Here is a 16,924-nt window from a genome sequence, read left to right as displayed (position 1 = left end):
GTACACTCGTAAGAAACTACGCATTACGAAACTTATGTTCGATCAAATAAGCCACACGTTGCAAATAAGCCGTTACATTTTTTTGTCAACCAAATTCGACATTCATTGACCTCCATACTAAAACTCATCGCTTGGTGAGCGGAAAAAAACGCCACCTGCGAGAGAAGATAGATTTTGGGCGCAGTTATCCCTCTCGCTTTGCCTCTTCCTCTCTGCACAAAGTAACTGTATGTCTAGTGACGTCATCTAATTTCCGTTGCCATTCTCGTCGGTGCCTCTACAATCAGGGCAGGCTGGAGTAGCTTTCCAACAAAAGTATAAAAAGTATCGACTAAGACTCCCGCTCGGATTTTTTTTTAACTTTCTTTTGCACAAATAACCCGAATAATGGAGTCGGGGTTATGGAATTAAAGCCACGACCACTAGCAATGGACGTCCTTCTTGTGGAATTACTGTTTTATAGCAGCTTGCTCTCTCTGGTTCATGGTAAGTAGCATGTTTTTTGTTCGGACTCTGCTCGGAGGTGGCAAAGTTCTGGGAAGCAATGTGGCTATAGCTACGTGATATGTGAATGTATCTCGCTAGAGGTCGGTAGTTATAGTAGCCATAAGTTATATTTGTATATTTTAGAGTTGAATAGACTCTAGCATGTCTTGGCGTGTATTTTCGTTTAAATATTATACGTTTGAGTCTTTTCTTCCCAAGTTGTATACTGACTGTGTGGCAAGACAATCGCAGGAGTTCACTCAAGCCGAAACTGTTCGCGCATTTCTGATGCTTTCACAATGTATCAGCAATAGTGAAACGTTCAAAACGCAAAATATGACATGAGACACATTATTTTGCTCAACTTTACATAATTATTGAGGGGAACCGCAAAAGTTGATTTTTAGAGCCTATACTCCGAGGCCTCAATGTACTGCGATTGATCGCCGGTGTCGGGTGTCATTTGGGAGTCCTTGATTTTCTGCTTGTAAGTGCGAGAAAGTTTGTGGGAAAGTGAAGGACAAGTTGTTTCTCTGATTCTTTCAAAAACGTTTTGAAGTAGCAAATCACAAATACCCAATGAGATGGGTGAGACAGTTCTTCTGAATGTGCCCCAAAAAATCCATAACCAATGAATAGACAAACACATATGTTGTAAGATGGATCATCAAACCACTAACAAAATGCATTTGACCATTTTACTTACATATTTTTGTAAATACTAGGAATCACAAAAAACATCTCTAAAAGTCTACAAGTGGGTTTAGGTCTATAGATTTTCTTGTTTTGTGTGTACGTTATTAGCCAGCTGTTTCCAATAGGTTGGTTAGGGCTGAATGGACTATATATAGATTCAATTATTAGTTCAATTTTTAATCCAATATAGGCTGGCTATGCCTAGAAATAAATCAATACAATATTTCTGTATGCAGTTTAGCATGATTGTACACAATTAGAGTTTGAAAGAAGTAGAAAGAGTGAATCTTTTGGGGTTTTATGGCCATTCTTTTAAATAGAAAATGGCAGATTAATGCCCCCTTAGTTTTTTTTTTATCCTTTTCCCCAGCATTGATTTGGGCAAATTATCATATACAGTGCCTTCAGAATGTATTCACACCCCTTGACTTTTACCACATTTTGTTGTTTTACAGCCTGAATTGAACATGTATTAAATTCAGATTGTGTGCCACTTATCTACATACAATAACCCTCCATGTCAAAGTGGAATTTTGTTTTGAGATTTATTTTTATAATTAAAAGCGTTAATGTCTTGAGTCAAAAGTATTCAACCCCTTTTCTAATGGTAAGCCTAAATATGTTCTGGAGTATAAATGTGCTTACCAAGTCACTTAATAAGGTGCATGGACTCACCCTGTGCAATAATAGTGTTTAACATGATTTTTGAATGACTACCTCATCTCTGTATCCCACACATACAATTATCTGTAAGGCCCGTCAGTCAAGCAGTGAATTTCAAACACACATTCAATTACAAAAACCAGGGAGGTTTTCCAATGCCTTGCAAAGAAGTGCACCTATTGGCAGATGGGTAAAATATATATTTTTTTATAAAGCAGACACTGAATATCCTTTTGAGCATGGTGAAGTTATTAATTACACTTTGGATGGTGTATCAATAGGCGCAGTCACTACAACGATACAGGCGTCCTTCCTGATTCAGTTCCCAGAGAGGAAGGAAGCTGCTCAGGGATTTCACCATGAGGCCAATGGTGACTTTAAAACAGAGAACTGACGAAGGAATCAACAACATTATAGTTACTCCACAATACTAAACTAAATGACTGAGTGAAAAGAAGGAAGTCTGTACAGAATAAAAAATATTCCAAAACATACATCCTGTTTTGCAGTAAGGCACTAAAGTAATACTGCAAAAAATGTCTCAAAGAAATTAACTTTCTGTCCTGAATGCAAAGCATTATGTTTGGGGCAAATCCAACACATTGAGTACAGCTCTTCATATTTTCAAGCATGGGGTTGGCTGCATCATGTTATGGATTTGCTCGTCATCGGCAAGGACTAGGGAGTTTTTTATTTGTATAAGAAGAGACTGAATGGAGCTAAGCACAGGCACAATCCTAGAGGAAAACCTGGTCTACTTTTCAACATGAATGTTCCTGAGTCTTCTACTTTGACATTATAGTATTTTGTGTTGATGAAGACAATTTAAATCCATTTCACAATTAAATCTAAGAGGTGTGAATACTTTCTGAAGGCACTGTGATCCTATATTACCCTCTGACTAGAATCAATCAAAAATAAACTCATTATTTTATGTATGATTGTATTCATTTCAATTACGCTTGCATTACACATCCTAGGTAAGATTCAGCCCTTTAGTCACTTCAGTGTTTAAAATGTAAAAAATAAGTTTGACCATGTTCAGTAACTGTTGCTTTCTTGTGACTGCATATCGTAAATCAATCCCTTCAGATCTATTTTTCCAATAGATCTGAGTTTTGGCTAATTGTTCTGCTGTGAAAATAAAGCCTTGCAGTGTATGGGAAGATCTGCACGACTGGAGGCGTGAATGTTATTCCCTTCCATGGGTGAAGAATGTAGTCTATAGATTTAATCTTTTTCACACATCAGTTTTTGAAATATGAGTAGGTTATTTGTTTCATTTCAGCTGGGGATGTAGAGAGGACGTTTAGCTGAAGTCTGTACGCTGTAACAGGCAGTCTAGATTCCCCATGGGTCCCCCACTCCCTTTTCCTTAACACCTACTCTTCCTCACAACCTCAGACACCACACACAGCACAGCACTCTGATAAGGCTTTGGAGCCAGGGAGCTGTTCTTCCTCCCAACCAGAACAAGAAAATAAGTGGGAGGGAATCACTTCTCAAGCTGAGCACAGTGTTAGAGCAATGGAGGCTTTCTGCCTTCCTTCCTTTTCAGGACACTTCTGAAGCTCGTAGAGTAGACACCCCCTTCCCTTCACCCCCTGTCTCTCCTCCCAGTGGAGGGCCAGTTAATCCTGGTGACAAGCTCAGACTCCTCAGCTGTTCCTTTGTGCTCCCTCTTCCACAAACGCCAAGTCCGCTGGATCCAGGTGTTCCTAACTCACCCCCTTTCAAATGACTGACTGGAAAAGCTGGTATGATGCAATGTTGATAAGTCATTTGAACTGGCAGAGAGAAATGTCAGGGCAGCTATTGACTTAGTTAGCCTTACTAAGAAATAGGTTTAGGTTTTTAGGACCCTCGTGCAAAAGTAAAACAGAGCAGACTCTGGTATGCGTCTTATCTCAAGCTGTGTGCCCTTGAGCAGAATTGAGTTTCTTATTCAGGTAGTAGCCTATTTGATAGGCTGTACTTTCCTCTCTCTATTTGAGCCATCTTCTTTTTTTAAGCTTTAAGTGCAAAATTCATGTGAGGCATAGTGCATTTATATCAAAACTAAGGAAATGCCTGAAGTTTCTGAACCCTATATTTCTCTCTTCACGGTGGGCCCGTCTTTGGAGAGTGCATTTCTCCTGAGTGCCAGAGCTTTCATTGTGCTTTTTCAAGGAAGTTTCCAGGTTCCTCCTGCTGTTTTATACAGATGGAAAGTTCTTCTTCATTGAGTGTTGCTGAGAAAGAAAATGAAATACTGTCGAGAGGGGACAGAAACATAAGCTTTGAAGATGGACCTGAACAGGGACTAGCACTCTAGTGTTTTTGTTTAGGGTCAGCCATTTTGATATAAACTAACCTTCCAGTGTATAGAGATGCTGATTGCCTCACCAGCAAGATGTTTTGCAGGGTTGTTAAACTATATCCTTATAGCTACAGCCCCAAATGAAAATGTGGCCTATAGGCTGTTCGTTTCTATGTCTGTATTAGCTGGCTTTATAGTCCAACTGTTGGAACCACTTGACCATGATGATAGGCAAATAAGGAACTGCATTCTTGTCAGTGAAGGATCGTGCCTGGAAGCCAGTCATGGATGTTTAGGAAAGAGCTGGCATTGTTTGTTTGGTAGACTGGCTCCTGGCCCTGCCTCTTGGGATTGTGCATTTGGGGCAGAGACCTAGAGCGACTGCTTTGCAGCATGTGGAGTGGACAGGCCTGTGCTCAGATCTCATAAAAAGTGCAGCTGTTGAGTTTTGTAATCCCCACTGTTATGTATCCACTGGGGGCTGAGGTGTCAAGAATCCTCCCTGATGGCTTTTGGTGGTCTCTCGCTCTCTCTCTGGGCCTCCACATTCTGCTATCTTTTTAGGAATGCCTTTGGATTACCAATGAGGCGTATTTGTTTTCAACACTCCAATGTCCAATACACACAGCCACTTACTTCCAAGCTACATCCTTGAGATCTCATAATAACCATGTAGTCTACTTGTTGTATGCCACATGTTCACTAGGCCTAGTTTCTAGAGACTTTCTCTGATTGTGGCATTTCTGTAGCCGAGTTCTCCGTACCTTTAGGCAGTGATAGTCTTCTTATGTTCCTCTCCAGGTCACAACTCTCCTCTTTCAGTATTGACCTATGAACCTTGTGATTCAGGGAAGAAAAGAGGGAGACGCAAGTGGCCTTATGGGAGAATTGGGCTGTGACTTGTGGCTTTAAATCTAAAGCTTCTTCTCCATCTTTTTCTCCACTAGTACCTGTGTGATAGCCATCTTCTGTCTTTCTCACTGTCTGACATGTGCACCACACTACGAAGACGTGGTATGTGTTTGTGGAATCCAGATTTAATTCCACAATAAAATCATGGTCTAAGAAAGGTTGTGTTGGACATATAGGCCTAGATATGGGGAGGACGGGGTAGAAACTGGACTATGAGGTCTCCCATCACATTTAAATGTGTAGCTCATCTCAGTTCATTTGCCTCACAGCCCTTTTGTAGTCAATAATGAGGAGTCGTGTTCTGAGGATGTGTAGACGGGCAGTAAATTGTGGTTAGTCTGGGTTTTAATCCTGTTCCGGGGGAGGAAGTTCTCCTTAGCAGCAACAAGCAGCAGTCTGATGTCCATGGCAGCTTCACAACAGCTCCAACATGGTCTATGATTAGTAGGTTAGGCCTACAGGTTTGGACTGAAGGTTAAACAAGTGATTATACCCCAGAGAAAGTTGGAACATGTTTTGACAACTTTTTACGTAAAACTTTGCTGACGGAGCCATCTTATTTTTTTATTTAACCTTTTTAACTAGGCAATTCAGTTAAGAACAAATTCTTATTTATAGTGACGGCCTACCGGGGAACAGTGGGTTAACTGCCTTGTTCAGGGGCAGAACAACACATTTTTACCTTGTCAGCGCAGGGATTTGATCGGTTACTGGCCCAACGCTCTAACCACTAGGCTACCTCTCTCCTCTCCGCAAGCATTGTCAGTGCTTTCTGCCAGTGATGACATCAGTCTGTGTGTATGCATCCAATGCCACCATCCCAATCAGCAGTCACTGAGTCACCACTTGCTTACTGGGTGGCACATTATGCAATCCAGCTTTTGCTATTGGCTTTCACTCTCCTTGCGGAATATATAATACATTCTAAAAGTAACTAACATGAAAGGTCATGGGCTTCTCTTAGTCACATTTCAACCTAAATGAGAGTAGGGTGTAATGGCTGTGTACCTTATTTATTATATATATTTTTTTCCTTTTTGAAAAACTTAAGTGTATTTCTTTTCATTTTCCTCAGGATCTCCCTTGCTGCTGTTTGCCAACCGGCGGGATGTGAGGCTGGTGGAGGTGGGGAGGCCGGAGTCGGCGGTGGTGGTCAGTGATCTGGAGGATGCTGCTGCCGTGGACTTCCTCTACTCTGAAGGACTCATCTTCTGGACCGATGTCAGCGAGGAGGCCATCAAGCAAACCTACTACAATCAGTCCACCCACTGTAAGCATTAAAGCGCCGCATGCCAGTTAGGGACTTACGTTGTGTTGGCTTTCATTTATAAGTATGTTAAATATGTGTTGTTTTTTAACTTGGTTACAAATATAATTAAACATTAATATATTCTGCAAAGCATAGATAAACTGGGGAAAAAGGTACAACCTAAACTAAATCTAGCTAATCGCACAAGAATGTCACTATTAATGGAGGGATGTTGATAAGTGTAGACCTAAGTGTTCCCACTGAAATGTTGGCATTTTGTTTCCAGCTCTGAAAGAGGCCATGGGGACAGGGCAGACTGTTGTCGTGTCGGGCCTCGACTCCCCTGACGGGCTGGCTTGCGATTGGTTGGGCCGTAAACTATACTGGACCGACTCGGAGACCAACCGCATTGAAGTAGCCAACCTGGATGGCACCTCTCGGAAAGTGCTCTTCTGGTTAGACCTGGACCAGCCCCGGGCCATCGCCCTGAACCCAGCCCACCGGTGAGTCTCTGGCCTGACCTTTTTCTCTCCCCTGACTGGGACATGGTTCAGGGTGGGTTCCTGGGTCATGTATCCGCACTAGCCTCCCCTTCCCTCCATGTGTATTTCTGGTTCATACATGCATCCGTTGGTTGAAGAGCGAGGGTGGAAAACCTGCTTTCCAGTTGGGTCTGTTTCCTGTTGTTGTGTTGCGTAGATCCTCTGGAGTTGACTCCTTTTCTCTCATAGGGCACTGTTTCTAATTCTATGTCAGGGACTAAGGTTGTGTATCCGTTGTTAGCATTGTTCAGTCAGTGAAATTCCACCTCAGTCAGTGGAAATTAATGCAGGAATACCTTTTTAGTTGATGGATTTAGTGCAATTGAGTGCTATTTTTGAATGTATATGGTTTATTAACATTTGGACTTTAAACCCCAATAACCTTTTTTTTTATTTTATTTAACTCTTTAGCATAGCGATATAAAAACTTAAACAGATTATGGTGTCAAGAGTTTAACTCTCTGTACGAAGTTGGGTTCATACATTTCAAATAAATATAGCACTGAAATACTGTCCGATAAACCAAGTAAGATTTGAGTTATTCATTTGTTGAATTCTTTCTCTGAAAGACATTTGTTCATCTCGAAGAAGCACAAAAACACAATACATTAGCCGTTTTTATGTTCTTGCATTCTTCCGTTTTGAGATCTCTCCTTTTGAGTACAGCTCCTGCCGCATTCAGCAGTGTTTTTTTTGGGGCGGAGTAGTGGGGCCCGGGAGAGAGGGAAGGTGCTCAGTCCTTGGTAGGCCACAGTCCAGGATCCAGTTATAGCCTAGTACAGCTAGCGCTGGTGTGTTTAAGAAACATATATTTTGATTTGCACAACGTTTAGTCTCACTGTGATGAGCTGAGGTGGTGGCCGGGTGGATGGTTGTCCTCAACCACATCACCTAATATGAGAGAATTATTTAGAGGTGCCATTTATGTCCCATGTTGATACTCATTTCATTACGTTATTAGTTTAGAAGCAACTCTAGATTCAACTTTTTTATTTCACAAATACTATCAATTATGCGTATCACTGATAACATTTATGCATAATGGTCTGTCTTGAATGTCTCTCAAATGTGAGTTGACATGAGTGTTGCCTTTCCTTCTGTCCTTGCTTTGCCCTCATGAGGCTGTTAAGAGTTTAATTCCTAGACAGCACAGATGTTGTTCTTCATGCTCTTTGTTCAACCAATAACTGAATTCTAATGGAGGTATAGGAGCAGGGAAGCTCTTAATTGTGAAAAATGTGCTAGCTGAGTTTGGCGCCATTGGCAAGCTAATATGTTAGGTCTCTGGGGGGGGGGGTTGTTCATGCTTGGTCTCCCTGCTGGCATTAGGTTTAAGAGTTTCCGATGGTGGGTGACATGCTTGCTGTCGTACCACATGCTAAATGAATGAATAATCGGGCTTCTCCAAACTCCCGTTTCCTGACGCCTTAATTGTGTTTTCTACCCGGCTGGACAAAGGAATGCAAAACTGTTTTATGGCTGTTCACCGTGTCAGTTGGTGCAGTGTTACATTCTAATCAGCTACTGGGTCCCTGACACGTAGGCCATCCATTCTGGCACAAATCTACATGTCAGACTTTTCCTATCAAAAGACATGGAATTTAAAAAAGATCTTTGCTTTTATTGGCTCTTGTTGGAACGTGATGTCTGAGAGTTAGCTACTCGTACAGTATATACATTTTTGAACGTGTTTCGAATGCAACTGAAACCCACAAGGTGCTCTGCTCTCACAGGGCCCAGCGTTAAGGAATTCACATCATCCTGACTAATGCGTGTCAGGGGGGCTCTGGGAACATGGAGCTGTCCCTAACGTTACAGAAGTATACCAAACATTATGACCCTCCCATTCCTGGACCTTTGGTGGACCATTCTTCATTCACACACAAACTGTTGAGTGTGGAAAAACCCAGCAGTGTTGCAGTTTGACACAAACCAGTGCGCCTGGCACACACATACTATCATACCCAGTTCAAAGACACTTAAATATTCTGTCTTGCCCATTTTATCTTCTGAGTGGCACACATACACAATCCATGTCTCAAGGCTTAAAAATCATTCTTTCACCTGGTCAGTCTGTCATGGAAACAGCAGTTGTTAATGTTTTGTATATTCAGTGTATCTGCTTTCTAGCTGACCTTGTACAACACTGGAACAACACCAATGTTAGTGACCCAGAACTGACCTCTGAGTGTTTACCTTATTGAAACGGGTGTGTCTTCTGTTTGTTGTGAGTAGCCTATGAGTAGTAGTAAGACAGTCTACCACACCCAATACTTTCTCTAGCCAGTCTGTTAAATGGAAAAACAGCGTAAGCCATAGACCAGGACAACTGGGAAGGAAACCTGGAGGCAGCTCATACATTGTTCATAAAATTCTGCATGTTTGTGCCAGGTTATTTTACAACAGTTTTTCAGTTCTAACACCATTTTGATTCTGTCCATCAAATTTGTGGATTCGGCTATTTCAGCCACACCCGTTAGTGACAGTTGTATAAAATTGTGCACACAGCCATGCAAACTCTATAGGCGGCAGAATGGCCTTACTGAAGAGCTCAGTGACTTTCAACGTGGCAGCGTCATAGGATGCCACCTTTCCAACAAGTCAGTTGGTAATTTCTGCCCCAGTCAACTGTAAGTGCTGTTATTGTGAAGTGGAAACGTCTAGGAACAACAATGGCTCAGCCGCAAAGTGGTAGGCCACACAAGCTCACAGAAAGGGGCTGTAGAGTGCTGACGCATGTAAAAATCATCTGTCCGCTGTTGCAACACTCACCACCGAGTTCAAAACTGCCTCTGGAAGCAACGTCAGCACGAGCTGTTCGTCGGGAGCTTTATGAAATGGGTTTCCATGGCCGAGCAGCCTCCAGAAGCCTAAGATCACCATGCACGTTGTCTGGCGGGATTTAAAGCTCACCGCCATTGGACTCTGGAGCAGTGGAAACGTGTCCTCTGGAGTGATGAATCACGCTTCACCATCTGGCAGTCTGACAGATGAGTCTGGGTTGGCGGATGCCAGGAGAACGCTACCTGCCCGAATGCATAGTGCCAACTGTAATGTTTGGTGGAGGAGGAATAATGGCCTGGGGCTGTTTTTCATGGTTTGGGCTATGCCCCTTAGTTCCAGTGAAGAGAAATCTTAATGCGACAGCATACAATTACATTCTCAACAATTCTGTGCTTCCAAGTTTGGGGAAGGCCCTTTCCTGTTTTAGCATGACAATGCCCCCGTGCACCAAGCGAGGTACATACAGAAATGGTTTGTCGAGATCGGTGTGGAAGAACTTAACTGGCCTGCACAGACCCCTGACCTCAACCCCATCGAACACCTTTGGGATGAATTAAAACACCGACTGCGCGCCAGGCCTAATCGCCCAACATCAGTGCCCGACCTCACTAATACCCTTGTGGCTGAATAGAAGCAAGTCCCCGCAGCAATGTTCCAACATCTAGTGGAAAGCCTTCCCAGAAGAGTGGAGGCTGTTATAGCAGCAAAGGAGGGACCAACTCCATATTAATGCCCATGATTTTGTAATGAGCTATTCGACGAGCAGGTGTCCATATACTTTTGGCCATGTAGTGTACGTAGGATCATTTATATTTGCTGGTGGGCTTCCCTGTCCATCCACCACCTCAGCTGTCTATGAATAGAAATGTAACATGCCTAATGTAGCCTCCATTCAATGCAGTGCACATTGGAGCCACTGCAGGTATTCTGGGCACAACATACAGACTACAACTTGGAGATCTGCCAAGTTTTAAGATTTCTATCAGGCGTTATCAGGGGTCGTGAGAACGTGTGTGTGTGCGTGTTAGGGGTGAAAACGTTTTAAACGAAATTGGGATCCTAAACGTTAAGAAAAATCCCTAACTCAAATATTATTATTATTATTATATATATTTTTTTCGACATTTAGATCAGTGCATTTATCACCATCTACCACTAACAGGTCCCGATCATAATAAAGCTTTTTATTTTTGAATTTTTTTTACAAATACCTAACACAACGATGTTGTAGTTTTAGGAGAAAAAAATGGCATTTTTTTTCTTTAGATCGAGCGGCTCTAAAGTGACGAGGGGAGCAGAGATGACAACCAAGTCGACATATTGCTAGTTCTCATTGCATAGTACCTGTCTTGACTTTATCAAACCGAGAGAAGCTAGTTAATGTTAGCTAGGCTAATTGAGACTACATAACTTGAACTGTGTGCTTTCTCTCCGTCCGAATCCTAAAGTAAATAACTCAATTCAGATGAAGTAGCAGCCTGCTTGTTGGCTCTTGGTGTTGCAGCCTGTCTTTCTCAATTAACTTGTAGTTCTATCATTTTAATTCCATCTTCCATTGATTGCCTAGATATATAATAACTTGCCACACGGAGGCTCTGACTGTAGCCTAGTGCCGGTTTGATGACTTTCACGACAACAGGAACAAGCTACACGCACTACTCTCTTGTGGAAAGCAAGAGTACCAGTGTACTGTTGGGGGTGCTTGAGGACACATCTTTATTGAAACCCTGGACAAGCACACCTGATTCAACTAATCATCAAGCCCTCAATGAGTTGAATGAGGTGTTTGTCAAGGGCTACAACAAAACTGTGTACTGTTGAGTACTCGAGGACCAGTGTTGGGGGAACACTCATGTAGACCATCTGTATTGTTAATTCACATGGTATTTTGTGAATGGAAAACAGATACATTATTTTTATTTTTAAACGTTAAGAAAATAATTCAGTTTGTCACACACCTTGTGCGTGGTTTGACAATTTAAGTAGAAAATGTTTCAAGCCTTCTGAGAGTGGGTCTTATCAGTGGTGCTGTACAAAGTTTTGCTGCCTGCTTTGTTTTGTACTCTGCCGGGGAAAATGGAAACCTTTCATTTGGTAGGACCATTGGTGTTTTCGGGTGCTGTTTTACTTATTGACTCTTATTTTCATCCTCAGCTATATGTACTGGACAGACTGGGGGGAGGAGCCTCGCATCGAGAGGGCGGGGATGGACGGCAGCAACAGGAAGATCATCGTGGAGGTGGACATCTATTGGCCGAACGGTCTCACCATTGACCTGGACGAACAGAAACTGTACTGGGCCGACGCCAAGCTGAGCTTCATCCACAGAGCTAATTTGGATGGCTCCTCACGGTCAGTCTGTTCTCATTATTAGTTTGTACACCCTTTGTGAAAAAGCAGCCAGGGATCTGACTGAACCGTAGCACTGGACTCAACTTAATTTCAGACGATGAGACGGCTGAAACCTCCAATCCAAACACATTTGACTCTGGAGGTCCCAATCCAAACATTGGCTCTGCATGTAGGCCCAGTTGTGACCCCCTCCCTCTGTGGTTCTCTAAACTGGAGATTACCTCTGCCATACTGTTGAAACCCTATCTGACTTGGCATTATAGTTGTGATTGGGGCCCTCAGGGCATGGGTTGACTTTCCTTTGTGTAACTTGGATTTAATGGCAGTGTTCATGAAGAGAGGTAGGGCTGGGCGGTATACCGTATTTTACTATATACCGGTATTGATGCACGGACCGGTTTGGGTTTTTACTTAACCTCTCTAGGCTAGGCGGGACGAATTCGTCCCACCTACGTAACAGCCACTGCTATCCTGTGGCGCGATTTTCAAAACGTTAAAAATCCTATTACTTCAATTTCTCAAACATATGACTATTTTACAGCCATTTAAAGACAAGACTCTCATTAATCTAACCACACTGTCCGATTTCAAAAAGGCTTTACAACGAAAGCAAAACATTAGATTATGTCAGCAGAGTACCAAGCCAGAAATAATCAGACACCCATTTTTCAAGCCAGCATATAATGTCACCAAAACCCAGAAGACAGCTAAATGCAGCACTCACCTTTGATGATCTTCATCAGATGACAACCCTAGGACATTATGTTATACAATACATGCATGTTTTGTTCAATGAAGTTCATATTTATATCAAAAACCAGCTTTTTACATTAGCATGTGACGTTCAGAACTAGCATACCCCCCGCAAACTTCCGGGGAATTCGCTAACATTTTACTAAATTACTCACGATAAACGTTCACAAAAAGCATAACAATTATTTTAAGAATTATAGATACAGACCTCCTCTATGCACTCGATATGTCCGATTTTAAAATAGCTTTTTGGTGAAAGCACATTTTGCAATATTCTAAGTACATAGCCCAGGCATCACGGGCTCGCTATTTAGACACCCGGCAAGTTTAGCACTCACCATAATCATATTTACTATTATAAAAATGTCATTACCTTTTGTTGTCTTCGTCAGAATACACAGCCAGGACTGCTACTTCAATAACAAATGTTGGTTTGGTCCAAAATAATCCATCGTTATATCCGAATAGCGGCGTTTTGTTCGTGCGTTCCAGACACTATCCGAAATAGTAAAGAAGTGTCACGCGCTTGGCGCAATTCGTGACAATAAAATTCTAAGTATTCCATTACCGTACTTCGAAGCATGTCAACCGCTGTTTAAAATCAATTTTTACGACACTTTTCTCGTAGAAAAGCGATAATATTCCGACAGGGAATCTCCTTTTCGGCAAACAGAGGAAAAAATCCCAAAGGCGGGGGTGGTCGGGGTCACGCGCATAAGCCAGTGTCTCTTGATGGGCCACTTGAGAAAGGCGATAATGTGTTTCAGCCTGGGGCTGGAATGACGACATTCTGTTTTTTCCCGGGCTCTGAGAGCCTATGGACGACGTGGGAAGTGTCACGTTAGAGCAGAGATCCTTAGTAAATGATAGAGATGGAAAAGAAGTTCAACAAATGGTCAGACAGGCCACTTCCTGTAAAGGAATCTCTCAGGTTTTGACCTGCCATTTGACTTCTGTTATACTCACAGACACCATTCAAACAGTTTTAGAAAATTTAGGGTGTTTTCTATCCATATGTAATAAGTATATGCATATTCTAGTTACTGGGTAGGAGTGGTAACCAGATTAAATCGGGTATGTTTTTTATCCAGCCGTGTCAATGCTGCCCCCTAGCCCTAACAGGTTAACATTATATAACCGTATTTCAATGTTTGATTTGTTAAATGTGATGCGCAACTCCAGCACGTGTAATATCCATTTTTATAGTTGACTTCGTTTTCTATTTGAGTCTTTCTCTCCCTCCTGCTGCATGCTGCTTCCCACACCAAGCCCCGCCCCCTGTCACTCAAGGAGAGAGCAGCTACTCGACCACAGTCGGCACACTTTCTTGCTGTTAACTCGGCACTGCGGTCTGCATGGTCAGATAGATGCAACAAGATGTTGGTGACATGGTGCTTTCCACAAGAGTTCTCTAATTACACTATTAGTTTGTTGTCTGCAAACTACTATCTGCTGGTTTGTCTAGCAAGTTGTGGCTTAAATAAATATTGTAAGCTGCTAATATAGCTGGATAGCTAGCTTGCTAAATATCTTAAGAGTCAGCGCGAAAGTATCTATTTAATACAGCATGTTACCAGTGCTGGTGTAGGCCTAGATGATCATGTTTGTGCAACGGTATCTTCTAAATCAAAGCGGAATAGGCGAAGTGATGTTAGCTAGCTATATGAGGTAATAAAACATGTAATTGAACATCTAATTAGGGTCACCTGGAAACACTGACCAACACTTTGGCACCTACCCTGTGAATAATTCCTCTCTGGCTTATTCTTTTGTTGTCATGTAAAACAACAATGTATTCAAGGTGCTGCCCACTATATTCCAACTATAGAATTTGAATAATCATTAGCGCTGAGCGATTAGTGCTTATTGAGGTCTGTTCAATTTATTTTTTTAAATCATCGCGGTTTTTGGTTTAATTGTGAAATAATGGCGTTCAAATGATTTTTGAGCTTTTTAATGTAATTCCAATGCCAAAAAAGTTAACATTCAATTGCCAGAACATTGAAATTATTCAATTTTCTCAGATGGGTAGACATCAATAGAAAAATGGCAAATTACTATGAAATAAAATATTTCCTTGTGGATATTACTTTATTTTTCATTTCTTGAAGTCATCAATTAAAAACTGTCATCTCTGCTCAGGCAGTAGCAGTCTGCCAGCCAGACAACATTCTCTGCTCCCCATACTGTATTGTCTTTAGTCATCCTATTTAGCTAGGCTAGCCTGACTAAGCATGCTGCAGAGCTGTCTGACTAAATCATTTGACTAGTTCTTCAAAAAAAGATAAGGCATACTTTCACGAGCTGTCTCTATCCTTCTCGTTGTGCACGTTCCTCTCATGCGGTCTGTGTGCTAACATAGCAGGAAAAAAAGTGTATCCATCTCTGTCTGAGACAGAAAAAAACGGGCACAATAGATTATGGTCATTGTTCTTGCTCTTAACTAGGTTGAATATTCGCTCGACGAAAACTACAACTCCGTTCAGCCCAGCGTCCAACACAGTTCTTGACATTCTTTCTCTCGTGAATGATTTGATTTAATTCTAGTGAGACGGAGCCTTGGGCTCACCAAAAATAAAAAAAATAAATGTAATTCATGTCATTGAACCAACTTTGGTCAATTAGGTGTTTTAATAACAAAAAATGACATGTTGGTTAATTGCTCAGCGCTAATAATCATTATATTTCCAAGGTTCCAACAGTTCACCATTAACTAAGCCTACGTATGTTTTGCCCATATCATGCAGCCCCGTGTGGCACAGTGTGGAATTGCAGAAAATGATAAATGCATTATAATTTATATATATATATTTTTTGCATTGAACACTATAAAACAATTAGAATGGCGAAAGCCCCATTTTTGAAATCATGTATAATTTTTGCGTTGCCACCCTAGGGTCATGAACTAATCAAAGCATATTTGGTATTTTTATTATTCAAGAACTCAAAATACGGTCAAATGTGAAAAATATTGTGATAACATTTTGGCCATATTGTCCAGCCCTAAAGAGAGCCCTTCTCTCGTTCAGACAAGACTGCTTTCTTCAGGGTGTAGAGTGAAAGGCGGTTTTCTCAAGATCAATGCAGTTGCAGTACCCTCGTTTTGTTTAACTCCCTCGGGACCAGATTGGCCAGTGTGTTATGTCAATTTGAAATGAAGTTGTGATTTATAACTTAAGGATAAGATGCACCATGGTGGAACTGTTTCTTGCCAACTGTAATCTAATTGCATGCCTCCAGTAATGGTACTGAGAATTATCGTAAGCACTCTTACAGAGGAAAGTAAACTTCACCCCAGACGTAGTTTCTGTTAGCGTTTACCTCTTAAAGCGAGACGTTTTTGCCTTTCATGTGCAACACATTCTTGACACGTCCGATTAATGGAGCAGTTTGTAGTATGTTTTCAACTGCTTCTTCAAACATGCACACTTCCAAGTACGTCGAATGCGAAATAGCTGTGAAATCTGGTGTAATTATAATTTTTCTCTCTCACAACCCCTCATTCTTCACACGCTATTAAAGTTTTGGAGAAAACATGCTGTCGCCCTCCTCGACCCTACCCCTCTGAAAAGGGATCCCTTTACCAACCAACCCTCCACAGTCTGGTGATTGATGAGGGCCTCAACAGAATTCTGCTTTCTGTATCAGGATTCTTAACACTTGTGCAACGGCATGCCACGCTTTGATCCTGCATTTTATTTATGTCCTCACAGGGCTGACTGGCTGTTGGCCTTGACTGTGTGTCTGGCGGCGCGAAGGGGAGCAATACTGGATAAGGCTGCGCTCGGTGCTCTGTGCTGCTCTGGTCTGGCTTTGATAGACTACTGCTCTGACTTACTTCCCCACTGAATCAGGACAGCTGTACCGTTAGTACAGGGCCGGAGCAACCGTTCCCCTGTTAAATAGTTTACCAGATGCTGCATTAACGTTTGACAGGCTGATTTGTTAAATTTTCCCTTGGAAAGGGCTTGGAGGGGCTCCTGAACTAGGGTTCCATGACGTCGCTCCGTGTTCCAGCGCATCCTCTTTAGGGTCTGACTGAAATCCCAACCAGGGGGCTCTAGCTTGTTAACTCATTTCCACTGCCACTTTTTACTTTTGGTATGAATTTATTGCTACTCAGACAGTCTGGGTTTTTGCTATGGCCAGGATGATACCTGATACCTGATACTCGTTAGTATCGTAACA

General features: G+C 42.0%; 1 protein-coding gene across 2 annotated transcripts in view; it reads left to right on the top strand.

The window, feature by feature from the left end:
• The first annotated feature begins 238 nt into the window (after positions 1 to 238).
• Positions 239 to 16,924, top strand: part of lrp5 (low density lipoprotein receptor-related protein 5) — a 53,825-nt gene continuing 37,139 nt past the window's right edge. For both annotated transcript variants that reach the window (XM_014124453.3, XM_014124452.3), the window contains exons 1-4: positions 239 to 486; positions 6,132 to 6,326; positions 6,592 to 6,808; positions 11,786 to 11,983. In XM_014124453.3, coding sequence (XP_013979928.1) covers positions 402 to 486; positions 6,132 to 6,326; positions 6,592 to 6,808; positions 11,786 to 11,983 — 695 coding nt within the window. In that variant the 5' untranslated portion in view covers positions 239 to 401. The remainder of the gene's footprint in view (positions 487 to 6,131; positions 6,327 to 6,591; positions 6,809 to 11,785; positions 11,984 to 16,924) is intronic.

Source organism: Salmo salar, chromosome 10, assembly GCF_965601325.2.
Source record: "Salmo salar chromosome 10, fSalSal1, whole genome shotgun sequence".
Classification (NCBI taxonomy): domain Eukaryota; kingdom Metazoa; phylum Chordata; class Actinopteri; order Salmoniformes; family Salmonidae; genus Salmo; species Salmo salar.
Note: the sequence above shows the minus strand (reverse complement) of the source record. Positions and strands in the feature narration are given on the sequence as shown.